General features: G+C 39.8%; 1 protein-coding gene across 1 annotated transcript in view; it reads left to right on the top strand.

The window, feature by feature from the left end:
* The window catches only part of ELAPOR2 (endosome-lysosome associated apoptosis and autophagy regulator family member 2), a 180,420-nt gene that overhangs the window by 52,040 nt on the left and 109,340 nt on the right, over positions 1–19,040 (top strand). The window contains exon 2 of the mRNA XM_049894242.1: positions 13,766–13,886. Within this exon, the coding sequence (XP_049750199.1) occupies positions 13,766–13,886 (121 nt within the window). The remainder of the gene's footprint in view (positions 1–13,765; positions 13,887–19,040) is intronic.

Here is a 19,040-nt window from a genome sequence, read left to right as displayed (position 1 = left end):
AAGTTAGTCAATAATTATTATTAAGTGCCTCTTATTTTCTAGAACTATGCTGGGTTCCTAAACTACATGCAGTTTATGCCTCATCTCATATCTGTGTGCTTGCTTCACTGTCCTACAGTTGTGGGCCTGAGTTGCTGCAGGAGCAGTTCCTTGTGCTGCTTTGTGGAAGAACCCAAAAGCATCTTGCTTCATTGTCCATGCCATGTGCTCTTGCCTCCTGCCCTAGGGTCTCCCTGTTGCCACTAAAACACTATGGAACCTGTTCAGCGCTCACACACGTGCAACTTGAAGGTTTTGGGGAGTTTACGCCCCATGTGAGCAAACTTTAACCAATGGAATAAGGGAGTTGGTGCATAAATTATTCCCTCTTCCTACCCCTGAACAGGCTCTTCGGAGACTCAGTGGCTATCTACTGCCTTTTGAAGATGTTCTAAAGAATCTGAGTAATCAGCTTATAAGGAAGTTGTGACCAGCTCAGTGATGCAGTCTTATGTTTGCTTTTTCTCCTTTCTTGCCTTGCTCCTGCTTCCCTGGAATTGCACTTCTCAATAAAGTGTTACCACATATACTTCTGTGCAGCAACTAGGGATTCACTAGGTTCTGAAAGGGGACTCTTCAGGTGGAGGAAATCCTGTAAGGGTGCTAAGAAAATGAGTGGCACTTGTTATGTTTGGAGCTCATGGTTTAATGGCAGATGGTGGAAGGTGTTATTGGAAGATAGACGGAATCAGATCATAAATGATTTTGAATTCTATGCTAGAGAGATCAGCTTAGTGGGTTTGTGGAGTCAGAAGCCAGATCATAGTTCAAAGTGTGGTGCAATAAATTGCCCTTATGTGGCCTTTCTAGCCATGGTCTTGTAACTCCTACAAAATTATTGGCTGGGCCACAGCCTTGCCAGGGATTGGTCTATGTACTTTACACACAGTGGCTTGAAAATCTACCCAAAAGGACTGAGCACCTTGCGTCCAACGAGGGGATTGGTTGGTTTTGCCATTTTGCTGGGCTTATATTAGGGCCAATCCCACAGAGGTTTGGGGAACCTCACTACCATCAAGAGGAATCTGGAGCATACCTGGAGTCCCTGCACTGAAAACTTCCTGGACACAAAAAAGGAAGCTATAAAACTGAAGATGGAGACACCTGTAGGCTGGTCTGCCTACAGAGAAAAAGCAGTGATGGGCTGGTCAGCCCGTGGAGAGAGAGATGACTGCGGTGGGCTTCTCAGCCCATGGAAGGAGAGCTGTAACACTTGCCTGTACCTGGTCAGAGGGTTAAGTGTACCCTGTGCAAGACCCCCCTCTTCCCCATAGTGTGGTGGGAGCCATGTGGGCAGCACAGGCCCGTGTAGTGTGGTGGCAAGAGAGAGCCACGAGGGCCTAGGTAGTGTGGCAGGAGCCAGCAGCAGAAACTTGAGAGATCCCGTGCCAAGGGTATTCCCGCTGGCGAGGTGGCAAGGTGAGGCACAGCTGTAGAGCAGAAGGCTTAGGAGCCATGCAGGCCACCCGGGGAGCATGCTGGTAGCTGGAGGCAGAGGTGTGGTCAACATAGGACTTGCCCTGAACCACGGCATGCCTGCCTAGTGACATGAAAATGTACGTGGGTAATTTGGGGAGGGTAAGCATTTCCCCTTTGAGAATCTGTTTACTCTTGGCTATCTATAAATAATAATGGCTTTCACTTTATCAACACTGTGTGTCTCGTGTGTCTGGCTTAATCACAGATGAACGTAGCAGCCGTGGAACGGTTGATGTCAGTGGGTGTATGTGCCTCATCCCTAGCAGTCTAATGGCTAACCTGGAAGTTTGAGGCACAGCCTGTCTGCATGTGCAGTGCAGACAGATAGATCTGATGAGAGAAGATAACTGGGCATAGTGAGTGTAGACTACTCTTCAGGAATCATGTCTGGGTAGAAATGGAAAGGGACACATGGGGTTTATAAGTCAGAGTTCTGGCAGGAAGCAGATGGCTCACACAAAGAGTTCAACTGAATGCAGTTAATAAAGAGGCTTCTTAATAGAGGTGTAGACTGATTTGTGGAACCAACAAAGAATGTGAGGATCCCAGAACTAGCAGGAGCAGATAAGGAAGCTATTAGCACTCATAGGCCTGAAGGGGTAAGGAAAGAGAATGGTGTTCTGGAATCTCAGTGGCTGCTGGGGCCGTGGAAGAGGGGCTGCCCAATAAGAGTAGTGGCTGAAGAGGAACCTAATCACTGCAGACCCAGGGAGAAAGTTGATAGAGGGGGTGGGGAAAGGCGAGAGATACTTCCCTCCAGCCTCCTGCCAGTGCCTTCCACTGGACAGACATAACCAGGATTCATAGAGCAAAGGAGCCTGAGTGATACAGACTAGAGAAGCCAGCCCCTCAGGGGCCTAGATTTGGACAAATAAGGGTAAAGAATGGACGTAGGGTGCAAATAATAAATCATCAACACACAGGATCAGTGGAGTTTTTTTTTTTTTAATAATGTGAGAGACATTGAGGGTAAAGAGCCAGAAGAGAGGAATGTATTACAGAAGCAAGAAGAAGCCAATAACTAATGGAACCAGTTTGAGGAGAGAATGATGAGATTTGACAAAGAGGTGGAGAGGTTAGTTTTGAAGAGCAAGAAGGATGCATTATTATCTGAGACCCAAGGGAGGGAGGCAAGCATGTATGTTTTTGCATGAACAAATAGACAAAAGAAAGGGAGACAATTGGAGAGAATCTTGCCTGGAGAGCCTTTATTTTCTTTTTGAGGTAGGAGACAAGGTCATATGTTGAAAGCAAAGGGACTGGACTCTTTTAATATATGGCTTGAAGATATTAGTGTTAATTTTAGAGTTGTCATGAGGACAATGGGAAAGCGAGTTGATGAGGGAAGATGTACAGAAAGACTGCTGAGAGGGCTGGGGTCCTGCTGAGATAGGAAGTGTCAAAGTACTAAGAGCAAGTAATAAAAAATGGAAGTACCCCGAATACATACTGCTAAGTAAACTGCTAACATTGATAGCTGTGATACAGTGAAGACAGAGCTTTACTTGTGCTATTTTTGACTCTTAGCTGTGCCTCACACACGCTTTTGGATCTCAGAAACTTTGAGATTTCTCACAGTACCACATTTCCTGAATCCTAAGGCATTCTTTATTCCGAAATGTACCAGCGTTAACTTTTTTTGGAAGGTAGAAGAAATCTCCACTGTGTTAAATGTATAGTAATTTTTTTCTGGGTAATAATAGCAGAAATGTAGCCACTTAATTATGTGTAATTTCTTCTTTAATATCCCTATCAAAGGCTGAGTCTTTACCTTCACCTGAAATACCTAACCACCATCACTACCAGTTGCGGTTGAGTCAGTTCCTACTTGTGGCGCGACCTCGTGTGCGAGGAGAACAGCCCCATAGGGTTTTCAAGGCTGTGACCTTTCAGAAGCAGATTGCCAGTGTCTTCCAAGGCACGTCTGGGGGGGGGTTCAAACTGCTGACGTTTCGGCTGGTAATGGAGTGCTTAACCATTTGTGCCACCCAGGGACTCCTGTATACGTACATATATACACGTATATATATGTATAACACACACACATATACCTATGTATATACAGTAAAACCTGTGAAGGCCGGAACCTGTATAAGGCAGAAAACTGTCAGAGAAGGAAAACTCAAATATTTTCCACTAAAACTAGCGATAGAAAAGTGGTAGGACTGTACCGTGACAAAGGTGGAAAATTTGGGAGACCTGGAAAAACAAGGCAGTCCCGTTGAGTTCCAGCTCTCACAGGTTTCACTGTGTATGTGTGTGTGTATATAGGAGCCCTAGTGGTGCAGTGGTTAAGCACTCAGCTGCTAACCAAAAAGTTGGCAGTTTGAACCCACCAGCTGCTCAGCAGGAGAAAGATGTCGCAGTCTGCTTCCATGAAGATAACAGCCTTGGAAACCCTGTGGGTCAGCTCTACTCTTCTACAAGGTTGCTGTGAGTCAGAATTGACTTCATGGCAGCAGGTTTGGATTTGGTTTTATATATATGTGTGTGCATATATATATGTATTTTATATATATATATACATATATATGTATATACACACATACAAGTGTCACATGCTTTTTTATATACATGAGTGGTATTAGTAAATATGAGATTCTAATTCATTAGTAGTAGATTCTACATTTTTATAGTTTTGATTAGTCTCCTAAATTAATTGACTTACAGAGAAGCTCCTTAACACAGGATAATATTGACTATTGAATGGGATGATTATCTAAGCTCTTAATTTGTTTTCTGCCTCCAGTGACACTATTATGTAATTGTTAATTGTTAATACTTCAACTAGAGATGGGAGGAAAATTTCTCATCTTGTTCTTTGTCTGAACAGTAATCAGTGTGTGCTTAGGAACCATGTCTGCCTTGTCTAATAATTAGCAAATTGCTGAAATAGTATAGGCTTTCAGTAACATTTACTGAATTGAATGAATAAGATTCAAAAAGCTTTTATTACAGAAGAAACATGTTTAAAATTGGAATTGTATTATCTATGGATTTAATTTCAATGATATAACTGACATAATTTTGGATATAGTGCACTCTCTTCCTAGTATAGTCAAGTTTCTGTAAAAAAACAGCAAAAGATATGAAAGAGTACACACTAAACCCTCAATGTAGAGGGGAGTAGGATTGGAGGAAGGATGAAGACCAACTTCAAGTTTGTTTTACTCTGAATATTTTTATTAAAATAGTGCATATACACTGTTTAAAAATCAAAGAATACTCTAATGCTTATAGCAAAAACCGGAAGTCCACTGTCACCATCTCTCCCTATCCTGAAGTATGACTCCACAGAGCAGCCACTTTCCGTTTCTTTTGCACTTCCTTGATTCACCACCCCCTCCCCCCTCAAATTTTATAATTGTGTTGACTTTCTGCTGTGGAAGATAAGGCCTCAGAGCTATACCACACCTGCCCTCATTTCTCTCTTTCTGTCCCTCCCTCCCCACCATCTTCCAGTGTTGTCACAATCGGAATTTTTGTTAAATCATTTTTAGTTTTTATGTTATAATTACTTAAATACTGTTCACTGGAGAACCATATGATATCCTATAATTATATTTTCCTTATTGTATACCCTTTTTTAGTTTTGTTAAATTTTTTTAAAAACATTTTAAATTTAAATTTTAAAATAAAAAGTTTGTCTTTTACTTACCTGTCACCATTTTTCCAGACTCTCCAACAGGTCTGTAAAAAACCTGTCTTAATTTGATTAAGATCAAATACGTCAAATAAATGTTTAATTCATTTTTCTGCTTCTCTTGTGCAATTTATTTTGGCTGCTTTGAGGACCTGCAGCATGGTGCCTTCCTTCACCAGCATCTTATAAATTCTCTCTTTTTCTCCCGTATTGGATTTCCCATTTCCTGAATACTGTGTTTTTTTTTTTTTTAGTTTCATCCCTTGTTTTGGTGGCACATATCCTTTAGCAGCTTCCCAAGAAAAAAGATGCATGGGAGATAAAATTTTTGAGAACTTGCTTGTCTAAAAGTATCTTTATTATATCCATTATATCCCCACACTTGATGGAAAGAATTGCAGAAATATAGATTGGTTTATGTAACTTTTCCTCAAAAAATTTAAGTACATTGTTCTATTATGTTCTAACTTCCTTAGAAATTGCTGAGAAGCCTGTTACCCTTCTGATTCTCAACCTTTGATGTTATTCACATCTCTTAGATGTGAATAAAATTGCTGCGTGCATTTCATAGGCCAAACCAAAACCAAACTCACTGTGATTGAGTAAATTCCTACTCATTGTGACCCTGTAGGACAGAGAAGAACTAACTGCCCCATAGGGTTTCCAAGGCTGTAAATCTTTACGGAAGCAGACAGCCACATCTTTCTCCCACCGAGTGCCTGATGGGTTCAAACTGCCTACCTTTCGGTTAGCAGCTGAGTGCATTAATTTCGTAGGCACTTGGTATATAAAAATGTAAATTCTGGGCAATTTTCATTTATTATTTCTTTTAAAATGTCTTCCCTCTTTTCTCTGTATTCTTTCTGGAAATTCTGTTGGATATATAGATATCCTAGATAGAGCCATTTTTATTCCTTTATTCTCTTTAGAAACTCCAGTTTTTTGCAGGTTTGTGGGGAGCAGAGATAAACATGTATTTAATTCAGCAAGTTTAAATGTAGTTAGATAATAATGATTTCATATATTTGAAGCCTTTTTTGATATAAGAGCATACGTTTTTCACAGTATCTTCTATAATTGTTTTATTAATGAGTATTTTTGATGTTTATATTACAAGTTGTCTACCTGCAGGTTTTTTGAGAAAATTGAAAAGTTTTTTTCGTTTCTTTGTGGGTAGACTTGTTTATTGAAAAGTTCCCTTGGCAGTACATGACTGAACAGTGAAAATATGGGATAGAGGCTAAGATTAAGAGGCACCCGAGGTGCAGAGAGTTGCTCAAGGTCTTAAACATTTAGCAATGGCAGAGGTGAGAGTGGGGTCCTGGTTTGTTGTCTATCCCTTGATAAGCACGGATTGAGAACTACAGAAGGGAAATAGTTCTAAACTGTGCCTAAGAAAGAAACCCTACATACTTTCATTCACACTAAAATGTAAGCCCCGTGAGAACAAGGACTTGATTATTTTGTTCGCTGTTGTATCCCTAGCACCTGTGGGAGGTACTCAATACAATTCAGTTAAAAAATGAATTGAGCACCTATAAGGCCTTGTATACAAAGATGGATGTTGAACTCAAGGTTTTAAAAATAAACTATTTCAGGATAACTTCTAAAAACCAATATAGTGTCCCCAATGAAGAGAAAAAGATGTTTCATAAGTAGATCAGATAGATACAACTTTACTTAGCAGTGGGTTCCCATGGTAACTTTATGTTCCTTTTATAAAAGAAAAATTTGCTACTGTATGCATGTACTTGATAATGTAGGCTAAGGGAGCTTTTATCATCATTTGCATGTGTGTTTGCATTAAGTATTCTCATGCCATTGACCTTTCCACACAGGAGGATGAGTGTGTTCACTTGGAATTGAAATACCTGTGTTCTCTCCCTCTCATTCTCTTGTCCTCTCAAAGTAAGTGTGCCAAGTGCTTTGCTGAGAGCACTTAAATTCGGGGCCCTTTCTTCCAGCGGAGTTGCAGTCTCATCAAATACATGGCTGTGCTGTTCTCAACATCTCACATAAAAAAATTAAAACAGAAGGAATTTTACGCGGAGAAAATGAGTTACGTTTGCTTCTTCTTGTTCCTCCGGGTATGTTCTTCCAGGTATCAGCACTCTCTCCTTTGAAGCCAGAGGTCTTCTACTACCCCTCCTGCTTTTGATTCTTTATTAGGATTTGTGGTCATCTACTGCATCTTTGTAATTAACTGTGATCAAATGTTAATCGACCACAAGGATAGGCAGAGAGCATCAGGAAGCTGATTTTCTCGTTGGAGGTTCACTGACATGAACGAATCTCAGAATACAGAAAACCAGGCTGTTATTGTTTGTTCATTCAATTGTTCCTTCCTTCCTTCATTCATCTATTCATCCTTAAGCTAATGTATTTCACTGACTATCTGGAGGTATATTATGTTCAGGTTTGATCTCACTGCGTACCACACCATTACTAGGTGTTCATTATCAGCTATTTATGAAGCAGCAAGTAAGTACGAGAATGGTTACAAATCCTACCTATTTTTCCAGCCTTTTCTGACTATTCCAGGTCACAGGGAACTTTTCTGGGTCTGAAATCTTAATACAGCAGAGTCACATTATGCATACTCTACCACAGGTGTTCTGCAGAGTGTGATTCTAACATTTAAAGATTCTTATTTTTCTAAAAAATATGCCCCCTAAAATATGCATTAATATTGATACTGTATATAAAATGATATATAATTATATTTGCTTAACTCATGACATACAATATATGACATACGTAGTGTGAGATGTATTTAAAATACTGGTTGTCATCAGAATATACCATCGGAAGGTGGTACGTGCGCCCAAGGTTTACAAAGAGCACCGTGAGGCATTCGTAGTGGCGATGACATATTGGTGTTTGGAGGATACTGTGGACATCTGGTGTTTATTTGGACATATCTTAATGTTCTGTACTTTGGGTGTAGCACAATTCGAGTCTTTTATTATTTGAGGGGTTGTGCCTGTACCTTAATTTGTGTGTGTGTGTGAGTGGTATGCCATGATTTCTATTGAGGGATAGTCTTCCTTAAGTGTTTTGTGATTAGAAATAATTCCATTCTCTATTTCTTTTTGGGTTGTTTCCTGGTTCCCACCTATTTGCAATGTGAGGTTTACAGAGGATCCCAGTGTTTTGTGATTTGGGGCAGTGTCTCCACACCCCATCATTCTGTGATTTGCAGACATGTCTAAATAACTGCCAGTCTTTCAGTTGGGGTGTGCCCAGACACCTTCTCCTGTTTATAATTTGTAGTGTGGCTTTTGAGTAGATGTTCTGTTGTTTTGAAGTATTTTCTGACTCATATCAATGTGTTTAATGTTAAATCATTAGGGTCCTTGAAAAGACCCTTCCTCTTGGGAGGAAAAATTGTGAAAAATAATGAAATAGCCTGAAACGATTACTAGTTGCTCTGTTTAGTACACTTTTCTGAGTGATTATATTCTATAGGCTCTGTACCTTACTGTCTTTGAACTATTTTACAACACTTTGAGTTGTAGGAACCTGATAGTGATACACATAATTCTTGTTGATAGGAATATGAATAAATTTGGTCATTTGGAGTGCTGTTGATTATTGCCCTTTAAATATTTACCAGTTTTGCGTCTGTTTGTAGATGTATTTCCTATTCCCGCTTGCCGCTTTATGTGTGTTCTTTGAATTCTTTTTGAGTCTGTAGTAACATCTTGCTAGTTCACTTGATAATTCATGACTTAAGTAAAATCTTGACGTGTTAATTTTATATTTGTATGAGAGTCATGGTTTTACCTTTTCTTTTTAAATTGCCCTTTAGCACCCTGAAAAATTAACCATTTCTGAGACGTAAGCTTAAGTGTTCAATGTTTACTTGGATTTATGGTTAGGATTATGTATATCTTTAGTGATTTTACTTTTCCACGCTATTTCTTAGATCTTTGCTGTAGATCTAAGGGTTGCCCTCAGAAGCAGACTTTTTATTATTTTGTTACCAACTCAGATGAAATAGCCTATTCAATAATTTAAAGTAAAACCCATCTAGCTTGGGCGACAATATAAATCTCTGACCCCAAGTGCTGCCCTATACGTGAAATAGGTTTACATTTCAGTATTGTTAAATTATGACTAAACACATTAAAGCTTCCTGCCCGGAGTCTTAGGGTCTTGATAACTAAATAGTAGCTGTGCCCCTACAGAGTTAGAAAATAGCTTTTCTGAGTTTTTATTGCTATTCCCGTGGTTGGCAACCTGAATAACACAGAGGCGGCACTGGAGGAGAAATTTCTGGAACTTATCCTATTTAGAGGCCTTGCTTCATTTGGCGTTTACATCAGACTTCTTAGCATCATTATTTTGCTTGGACAACCACAGATTACCTAAATTTTATGTATTGGGGAACCGGTTTCTTTCAGTGAGATATGGAGATAGGAAAGGCATCTTAACTCAAATAACTGGGAACAAGAGGAGCAAGAAAGCCATTATGCAAATACATGGCCAGTCAAAGCCTTTTTATGGTGGAGGATTGTGGTAGGCTAAATAAAATCCAGAAAAAAAGACAAAACTCAAACCCATTGCTGTGGAGTTGATTCTGACTCATAGTGATCCTAAAGGACAGAGTAGAACTGCCTCATAGGGTTTTCAAGGTTGTAATCTTTATGGAAGCAGACTGCCACGTCTTTCTCCTGTGGAATGGCTGGTGGCTTCAAACCTCCAACTTTTTGATTAGCAGCTGAGTGCTTAACAACTGCAAGTTTATCCTGGATTGTCCAGGTGGACCCTAAAAACAATCACAAGTGTCCTTAGGGAGCAGAGGGAAGTTACAGATGGAAGAGGAGAAGGCAGTGTGACCACAGAGGCAGAGATTGGAGTGATGTGGCCCATAGCCAATGGCTGCTGGCAGCCACCAGAAGCTGGAGGAGGCAAGGAACAGATTGCTCTCTAGAGCCTCCAGTGGGAGTACGATCTTGCTGACATCTTGATTTTGGCCCAGTGGTGCTGATTTTGGACTTCTGGCTTCCAGAACTGTCAGAGAATAGATTTTTTGTTTTCAGCCACTCAGTTTGTGGTGATTTGTTACAGGAGTCCTAGATAACTAATACAGAGATAGAGGGGTTTCAATTTGTTTTTGCTCATCTGTATATTCTCCTATTCTGTGTGAATATTAGGCCTCCTTGTGATTGCTATTAGGTCTTTATAAACACCAGGTGAAGTTGAAGCTTTTTCATCTCCAGCTCCTCAACAGTAATCTTCTGTTTTAAGTGTGATGGCATTGCATAAATTGAAAGCACTGCTAAATAAACAGAAGGCTTGACTTCTGTTCTCCGCTGTGCTATTTACTAGCTGAAGTCTTTCTGTGCAAATCGTTATATTGGTCTGAGTTTCCACTGAACCACAAGAATAATATTAACTGCCCTGCCTAATCCACATAATTATTGTGAGGATATAATGATATAAATACATGTGAAAAATAAATAAATGAGGTAAATGCAAGGTAAGGATGATGAAGGCTCAACAGTGCTCAACGATTATTTATAATCAGCTCCAGCTATATAAAAGTTATGATGAACATTCTTGCACATAAATCATTTGCCACATTAAAAAGATTCCCCCCCCCAGATTAGATTCTAGAAGTGAGATTTTGAGGTCAAACATTTTGAAAACTTTAAAGCTCTTGATAGATATTGACATGTTGCTCTTCAGAAAGCTTATACTAGTTTATTCTCTCATTGGAGCCCGTGAGTGTTCATTTTATCACATTGTTACTTTAGCTGGTGTTGGTAGGTGCTGTCAAGTCGGTTCCAACTCAGAGTGACCCTGTATACAACAGAATGAAACACTGCCTTGTCCTGTGCCATTCTCACAATTGTTGCTGTGTTTTGAGCATGGAGTTGCAGCCACTATGTCAGTCCATCTCACTGAAGGTCTTCCTCTTTTTTCTGACTCTCTACCAAGCATTATGTCCTTCTCCAGGGACTGGCCCTGCCTGATAACATGACCATAGTACATGAGACAGAGTCTCACTATCCTTGCTTCTAAGGAGCATTCTGGCTGCACTTCTTCCAAGAAACTTTGTTTGTTCTTTTGGCGGTCCGTGGTATATTTAACATTCTTCACCAGCACCATAACTCAGAGGCATTAATTCTTCTTTGATCTTCCTTATTCACTGTCCAGCTTTCACATGCATATGAGGCAATTGAAAATACCATGACTTGGGTCAGGTACACCTTAGTCCTCAAAGTGGCATCTTTGCTTTTTAACACTTGAAAGAGGTTTTTGTAGTGGATTTGTACAATGCAGTACATCGTTTGATTTTTTGAGTGCTGCTTCCATGGCATTGATTATGGATCCAAGTAAAATGAAATCCTTGACAACGTTGATATTTTCTCCATTTATCATGATGTTGCTTATTGGTCCAGTTGTAATGATTTTTGTTTTCTTTATGTTGAGGCGTAATCCATACTGAAGGCTGTATAGTCTTTGATCTTCAGTAAGTGCTTCAAGTCGTCTTCACTTTTAGCAAGCAAGGTTGTGTCACCTGCATAATGCAGGTTGTTAATGAGTCTCCAATCCTGATGCCATGTTCTTCTTCATATAGTCCAGTTTCTTGAATTTTTTGCCTAGCATCAGATTGAATAAGTATGGTGAAGGGATACAGCCCTGATGCACACCTTTCTGGATTTTACAGTTTTAAAAAAAAATACTTGAAATGTTTTTTCAACTTGATGAAAAATATTATTTGCATTTCTTTGATTGGTAATGTTTAACTTTTTTTCGTATGTTTTTCACCATTTGTCCTGTTTTTTTTCAAAGAATTGGTTGTGCTCTTTGACCATTTTTTAAAAAAAAAAGTATTTGTCCTTTTCCTTATTGATTTTTAGAAACCCTAGTATTCTTAATCTTTATTGTGTGTTTTTTCTTCACCAGCTTGTTATATTGTTGTTCATCTTTTATTTTTTTAAGATGACATTTGATGTACTAATGTTTAAAATTTGTATGTAGTCAAATCTAGTGAATTTTTTGTGTGCCTGCCTGCCTTCTTTCCTTCCTTCCTTTCTTCTTGCCTGCCCTTCCTCCTTCCCTCCAGAAAGCCTTCCTAACTTGGCCGTTCTATTGATCATGTAGGTATGTAGATTTGCTCCTAAATGGCAGCAAAGCATACTTGAAATCCAGGTTCTTGTCAAAGAACCGTCTCAAGTTGTCTGTTGCCAAACTTGTCAAAAATATATATGGAAAAAATGATATTCAGACATGATTGCCTGAGGATATACTACATTTTATTTCTGGAGAGTGAGTCTGATCGTGGCATAAAACCTTTGCTTTTGGCCTGATGAGTGAGTCCATCTTCTTTAACTCAGACTCCCTTCTCATTTTATTTTAAGTGTATGCAGGGGAAACAGAGACTCAGGAAATTTATGGCTTATTTTACCACTAGCTCCTCCCTCTGTGTCATCCTGTCTATCCCCATTGTCCTTAATAAGGGCAATAATTAATCAAGTGCTAAGTTGGTATAGCCACAATGCCTAACATTTTACATGCATTCTCTTAATCTCCACAACAGCCATACAAATAGGAAATATTATTCTACTTTACCAACTAAAAAATGGATGCTTTGAGAGAGAAAGTGGCTTGTCCAACATCACATAGCTCATATGTGGAGGAATGGGGTGGGAATTCAAACCAAGAACCAACTGATCCCAGAACCCATTTCTAAACTAGCATTCTCTCTGTATACACCATACACATACCCTACTCCTGGTTTCCCCATGGTGATGTGACTTGGTGTTTCTGTTCTCTCTTGTCATTAGTAAGGTAAAGGAGGCAAAACAAGAGTGGACAAAGCAGAATAACAACATTCAGGGTATTAAACTGAATAAATAGGTTATTAAATGGAAAATATATTGGACTAGGTTTAGAATTTTCCTTCCTTAAAATGCTCCATAGTACATATAGTACATGTATAATATGCTCTGATCAAGAGAGGTCACTGTGAGAATTTCGAAGCAACCAAAGGCTGGAGACAAGTGGGTTGGTTTTAACTCAGCAATTGTAATAAATGATCGGTTTTAGTAGTCTGTGATTGATGGCAGCCCACTGAGTGGGTGTGTATTGAGCCTGGGAGAACTGCTTTAGAAACTTGTAGAATCTTCTGTTAGTTTTTGGATAATTATTATGCCTTCCGTTAAATTTTAAGCAGAGAATTAGATCTATGGGAGTTATTCTCTTATATCTTTCTCAGAAAACAAGGTACAGTCATAACAGTTTCCTAGTGTTATTTTGCTTTTTGTTGTATCTATACATTGTATAGAACTTAAAAAGCTTGCAAGAGAGGTAGGGAAGTGTGCTGTAGCCTTTATGAGTAGAAGGTACTGGAGGACAACAGTACAACTTGAAGGCAGTGACTGTCCCATCGTATCCTTGGTGCCCACTTAGTGCCTGGCATGATACCTTTTTGATCAATCCACTGGCTGGTGTGGGTGGGGGAAGACCAAGAGTCAAGCGGAGGGTACAGATTGGAAATAGGCTTGCAGGCAGGTTTGGGGGTGATTGAAAACGCACAGTCGCCCCAGTAGAATTGGCTCTAACAAAGGCTTGTTTTGTGATTGTTTGCAGAAAGATTACCACTTTGAATATACGGAATGTGATAGCAGTGGCTCCAGGTGGAGAGTTGCCATTCCGAATTCTGCAGTGGACTGCTCTGGCCTGCCTGATCCTGTGAGAGGCAAAGAATGCAGTATGTTTGGACTTTTTGACCATCCATTTTCCTCATTAAACCATGACCCCTTCATATTAGCTGTAGATGTTAATTATATTGACTATTAGAGACCTTTGCAAAAATGCACATGTAGCACTGATGTCTAGTAGAATAAACACAGCCTCTCTCAACACTTGGTGTCCTTATGTTTGAAGTCTGTAATGAGACATGAGCAAATTAAGGGATGTTATTGTTATTTTTTAAATCGAGTTTGCTCTCTGACTTGAAATCCTGGAGGGCAGAGTAGCAGAGTTTGTTTTTAATGGATTTCTTTTTTCTTAGCCACAGAAATCATAATGTAATTTGCCTTCTTAGCACAAGCCGCAGAGTGATTGTGGAATTGCTCAGTATCATTTTCAGCAGTTTGTATTTTGTCAGTGAAGCAAGTTTGAAGTACAACATTATGAATTAGAATGGAATTATATTTGTTTTCCGATCCTTTAATTTAGGTGTGCATTAAGAATATAGACATCTTACACATAGTGAGAGAGACATAATTGGAAGCCTTTGTCTGCTCATGTGACACCTAGAATAGCAGGACAGCCCTTGAGTCAGGGTTCCTGCAGTGAATCAGCTATAGGAGTGACCTGGAGCTCAAAGCTGGGAGTAAGACAAAAAGAGTTAATTTTAGTTTCTCTGTAATTTTCCAGATATATTTTCCAGAGGCTTAGGTCTTCTGCTCCCTAATTAAATTACTCATAAAACAACAACAACAAAAAGCCCGTTGCCGTCAAGTTGATTCTGACTCATAGGACAGAGTAGAACTGCCCCATAGTGTTTCCAAGGAGTGGCTGGTGGATTCGAACTGCTGACTTTTTGGTTAGCTGCCAATCTCTTAACCACTATGCCATCAGGGCTCCAAGTAAAGTACAGTTAAACAAATTATTGAATAGATAATTGCCTCCTGTTCATAGAGAGAACTTGACTCTCTTACCAGCTGGAGGAATTTTAGCATAGGTGGTGGGTTTATTGATAAAAAGGAGACAAGTCTTATAGGGAAAGTTAGAAGAGAAAACGCTTATTTCTTGATGAATGATATAAGTCTTTACCTGGCAGGACCTGAGACCACCTGTAGCCAGGTAAAGACTTCAGTCTAGCAAGAAGATCCTAAGAGGACAGTGGGGTCAGTATAGAGAGGATGATGCAAGACTTGGATGCATGCAACTACTTGTGCAGAGAGAGAAGCAGCTCTCAGTGAGGAAGGATTGTGGTTTAAACGGAAATAGAGCCCGTATAACTGGAAATTCGCTTTAGGCACCTTCCTAGAAAATCCATGTCATTTACCGATCCTTACTTCTTACTCATGGGTTAGTACCTTCCTTTCTTTTTAAAGTTCTTGTAAACAGCCCTCTTCAGGTGAATTACCTAACAATCATGAAAAATAATATCTTGTTATCTACATGGTAAGGATCCCTAGTAGCACAGTGGTTATGCCCTTCCCTGCTAATTGGAAGTTCAAACCCTCCAGCAGCTCTGTAGGAGAAAAGATCTCCCGTAAAGATTACAGCCTAGGAAGCCCTGTGGGGCAGTTCTCCTATGTCATGTATGGGCGCTATGAGTTGGGATCAACTTGGCTGCACACAACAACAATCTAGGTGGTGTGCTGGATCCAGTTAGTGCTGGCTGTCAGAGCTGATCATGTGTACATTGTTATCCTGAAATGTATTAGGGTGGGATGGAAATTGGCAAACACTAGAAATCAGATACCTCCCTTTCCCCTAGGAGCCAGTTGCTAAACGTTTCCCAGCACACCACTGATTAAATTTATTGGCCAAGGGTTCAAAATTATGTTACAAAATTGATATCTAAATAGGAATTATTTGTACTTGTATGTTGCAAGAGACATAATTTTTGCTCATTATTTACTATTTACTGTAATCTTCTACAGATATTTTAATATTAATATTTTAATCTGACAATTCAGCAGGAACTCTTCTAAAAACTCTGACTAATAAGCTACTCTTATGTATTACTTTAAAAATGACACTACTTAGTCTGGTTTTATGTGATGACTAGGAAATTTTTTTGTCTTGACAAGTAGTCATATATAATATACTTATGTCTGCTCTGGAAGCTGTTAGTCTGGTGTTAGATATGTGACCTTTTCTTTGTATAGTGAAATGCAAGTTATTTTAAAACTCACAAATAAGTTAATAGATTTAAGTAACTTAGATCCTTAATACAAACAGTTATTAGTATTTGGCTAAAGGCAGTTGTGGTAAAAACTGAATATTTCTTCAGTGGCTTAGATTTTCTACTGGCAAATATATCACCTTGAGGACTAAGGTGCACCTGACCCAAGCTTTGATATTTTCAGTTGCCTCATATGCATGTGAAAACTGGGCAATGAAAAAGGAAGAATGAAGAAGAATTAATGCATTTGAGTTATGGTGTTGGCAAAGAATATTGAGTATACCGTGGTCCGCCAGAAGAATGAATAAATCTATCTTGGGAGAAGCACAGCCAGAATGCTCCGTAGAAGTGAGGATGGCAAGACTTTGTCTCACTTACTTCTGACATATTATTAAGTGGAACCAATCCCTGAAGAAGGACATCATGCTTGGTAAAGTAGAAGGTCAATGAGAAAGGGGAAGACCCTTAATGAGATGGATTAACACAGTGGCTGCAACAATGGGCTTAAACATACCTACTATTGTGAGGGTGGAAAAGGACCAAGTGTTGTTTTGTTCTGTAATACACAGGGTTGCTATAAGTCAGATCCGACTCAACAGCACCTAACAACAACAGTAGTGGCAACCATATCTCAGGTATGAGAGCCCTGTGTCATTATTCCATTGCATCTTCACAGCAACCCTCTAAGATACCTACTGTAACTGTTTCCATTTTACAGATGAATAAACTCAGCCCTAAAATAATGAAGTAACTTACCTCAGGCCATACAACTTGAATGTGACAGGTCTGGGACTTAAGTGCCCTGTCTTGTATCCACTAAGTTATACTTGCCCCTTGAGGATGGCAGCCTGGAGGAGATTTCAGGGCCCTCTGTGGAGGGCATAAAACTGTTGGTGGGGCCAGCAGTTGGGCCATACAGAGAAAGGGAATATAAAAAAGTGGAGCATGGCAACTTCAAGTAAGTGAAGGATACTTAGGGCTGTGTTGTGTAGGCCACAATCTCCCTAAATCCTAGTGTCTGTAAATGAAGTCAACCCTAGAATTTGGACTGCATTGAAATTATTATAGATTCTTCAAAATGTAACTGAGTAGCTGTCATGAATTGAATTGTATTTCCCCCCAAAATATGTGTCAACTTGGTTAGGCCATGATTCCCAGGATCGTGTGGTTGTCCTCAATTTTGTTGTCCTCCTATGTGTTATAAATCCTAATCTCTGCTGTGGTTAATGAGGCAAGATTAGATTATGTTAAAGAGGATTAGGGATGGATGTAACACCCTTACTCAGGTCACATCCCTGAGCCAATGTAAAGGGAGTTTCCTTGGGGTGTGGCTTGCATCACCTTTTATCTTACAAGAGATAAAAGGAAAGGGAAGGGAGCAGAGAGCTGGGAACCTTATACCACCAAGAAAGCAGTGCCTGGAGAAGAGCACATCCTTTGGACCCGGGATCCCTGTGCCTGACATGCTTCTAGACCAGGGGAAGATTGATGACAAGGACCTTCCTCCAGAGCCGGTAGAGAGAAAGCCTTCCCCTGGAGCTGATGCCCTGAATTTGGACTTCTAGCCTTCTAGACTGTGAGAGAATAAACTTTTGTTTGTTGAAACCATCCACTTGGGGTATTTCTGTTATAGCAACACTAGATGACCAAGGCAGTAGCTCTTTCTCATTTCTTCTTTCTCATAAAGAAGCAGTAAAGGAGGTTCTTTCTTTAGGAAGGGAAATATAGGAATGTTTATGTAACAGTCGTAATTCTTTTAAAGAAAATTGATGGGCAATATATGTCTTTATTTACTTTAAAAAAAAACCATATAAAATCTGGCTGCAAGGCTCCTCTGAGAAAGTTAATGAGAAGTCAGGTATCTGTTTTTGTTGTTGGAACCCTGGGATATATGTAAGCCTGAAGCTTACCCAGCTCAGGAAATGGAATGGGGAGGATTCTGGTTATCAGTTGACACTATTTCTCATTGTCCTCTTGTCCCCTATGCTGTGGAGAGCTCATCAATCTCTTGAGCAGTGCTGCTCGAGACAGGTCACTGAGATGACCCTCAAATCTCTCCTCTCCAGGCTGAGCTACAGGGAAATGTGCTGCTGCTCCCCAGTCCCTGGTGCTGAGGCTGGCCTCTGCAACATCCCTCCACCACTCTAGGTCCTGGCATCCCTCTGGCATGGCTTGCAAGTGGCATGCTGTTCCTAGAACCACAAAACCCATTGTCTTCTCTCAGACTAAGGAAACATAAACCTGTTCTAACCTCATCCCTTCTCCACTTTGGGTTACTTCCTTCTTTTATCCTTGAAGCACCCAAATCCAAAACCCGTTGTTATCTAGTTGACTACAACTCGTAGTGACCCTATAGGACAAAATGGAAGTGCCCCATAGGGTTTCCAAGGCTGTAATGTTTACAGAAGCAGACTGCCATGTCTTTCTCCCTTGGAGTGGCTGGTGTGTTCAAATTTTCAACCTTTTGGTTAGCAGCCGAGTGCTTAACCACTGCACCACCAGGGATCCTTTCCTTGAAGCACAAGAGTTTCTGAAACTGTCTTTGTCTGACTCTTTGGGGTTCCCTTGATGTTCTTAGACCATGCAAAATAATCTCTTAGAGTGTTGGGTGGTGTACCTTTTCTCTTTGTCCCCTTTGCTCCCCCCGTCTCTGGCAGTAGGCAGGGCCCTTTTCTTCTAAGCCAAACCTTAGAAATAAAGGCCTGGCTACCTTCGGTTTAGGAGCAGGAAGAGAATTCCTGTACATATATTCAGACAAGTCTAGAGCACTGAAGGGAAGGTAAACATAACAAGATATCTCTTCCTTTTATATTCTCACATTTATTTTGGGAGTGTACCTTCTATTGTCTACTCCTTCAAATATGTCTGAGTATGCAACTTCAAGTACAATCTTTACACACAATTTTCTAATTGAGGATGATTGTTTAAGATGACTAATTCTATTGGATATGTGAGGATCAAATCAAATATAGTCTCATGGAATTTGTTTAATATTGTACT

Source organism: Elephas maximus, chromosome 8, assembly GCF_024166365.1.
Source record: "Elephas maximus indicus isolate mEleMax1 chromosome 8, mEleMax1 primary haplotype, whole genome shotgun sequence".
Classification (NCBI taxonomy): domain Eukaryota; kingdom Metazoa; phylum Chordata; class Mammalia; order Proboscidea; family Elephantidae; genus Elephas; species Elephas maximus.
This window is presented reverse-complemented; position numbering and strand designations above follow the sequence as displayed.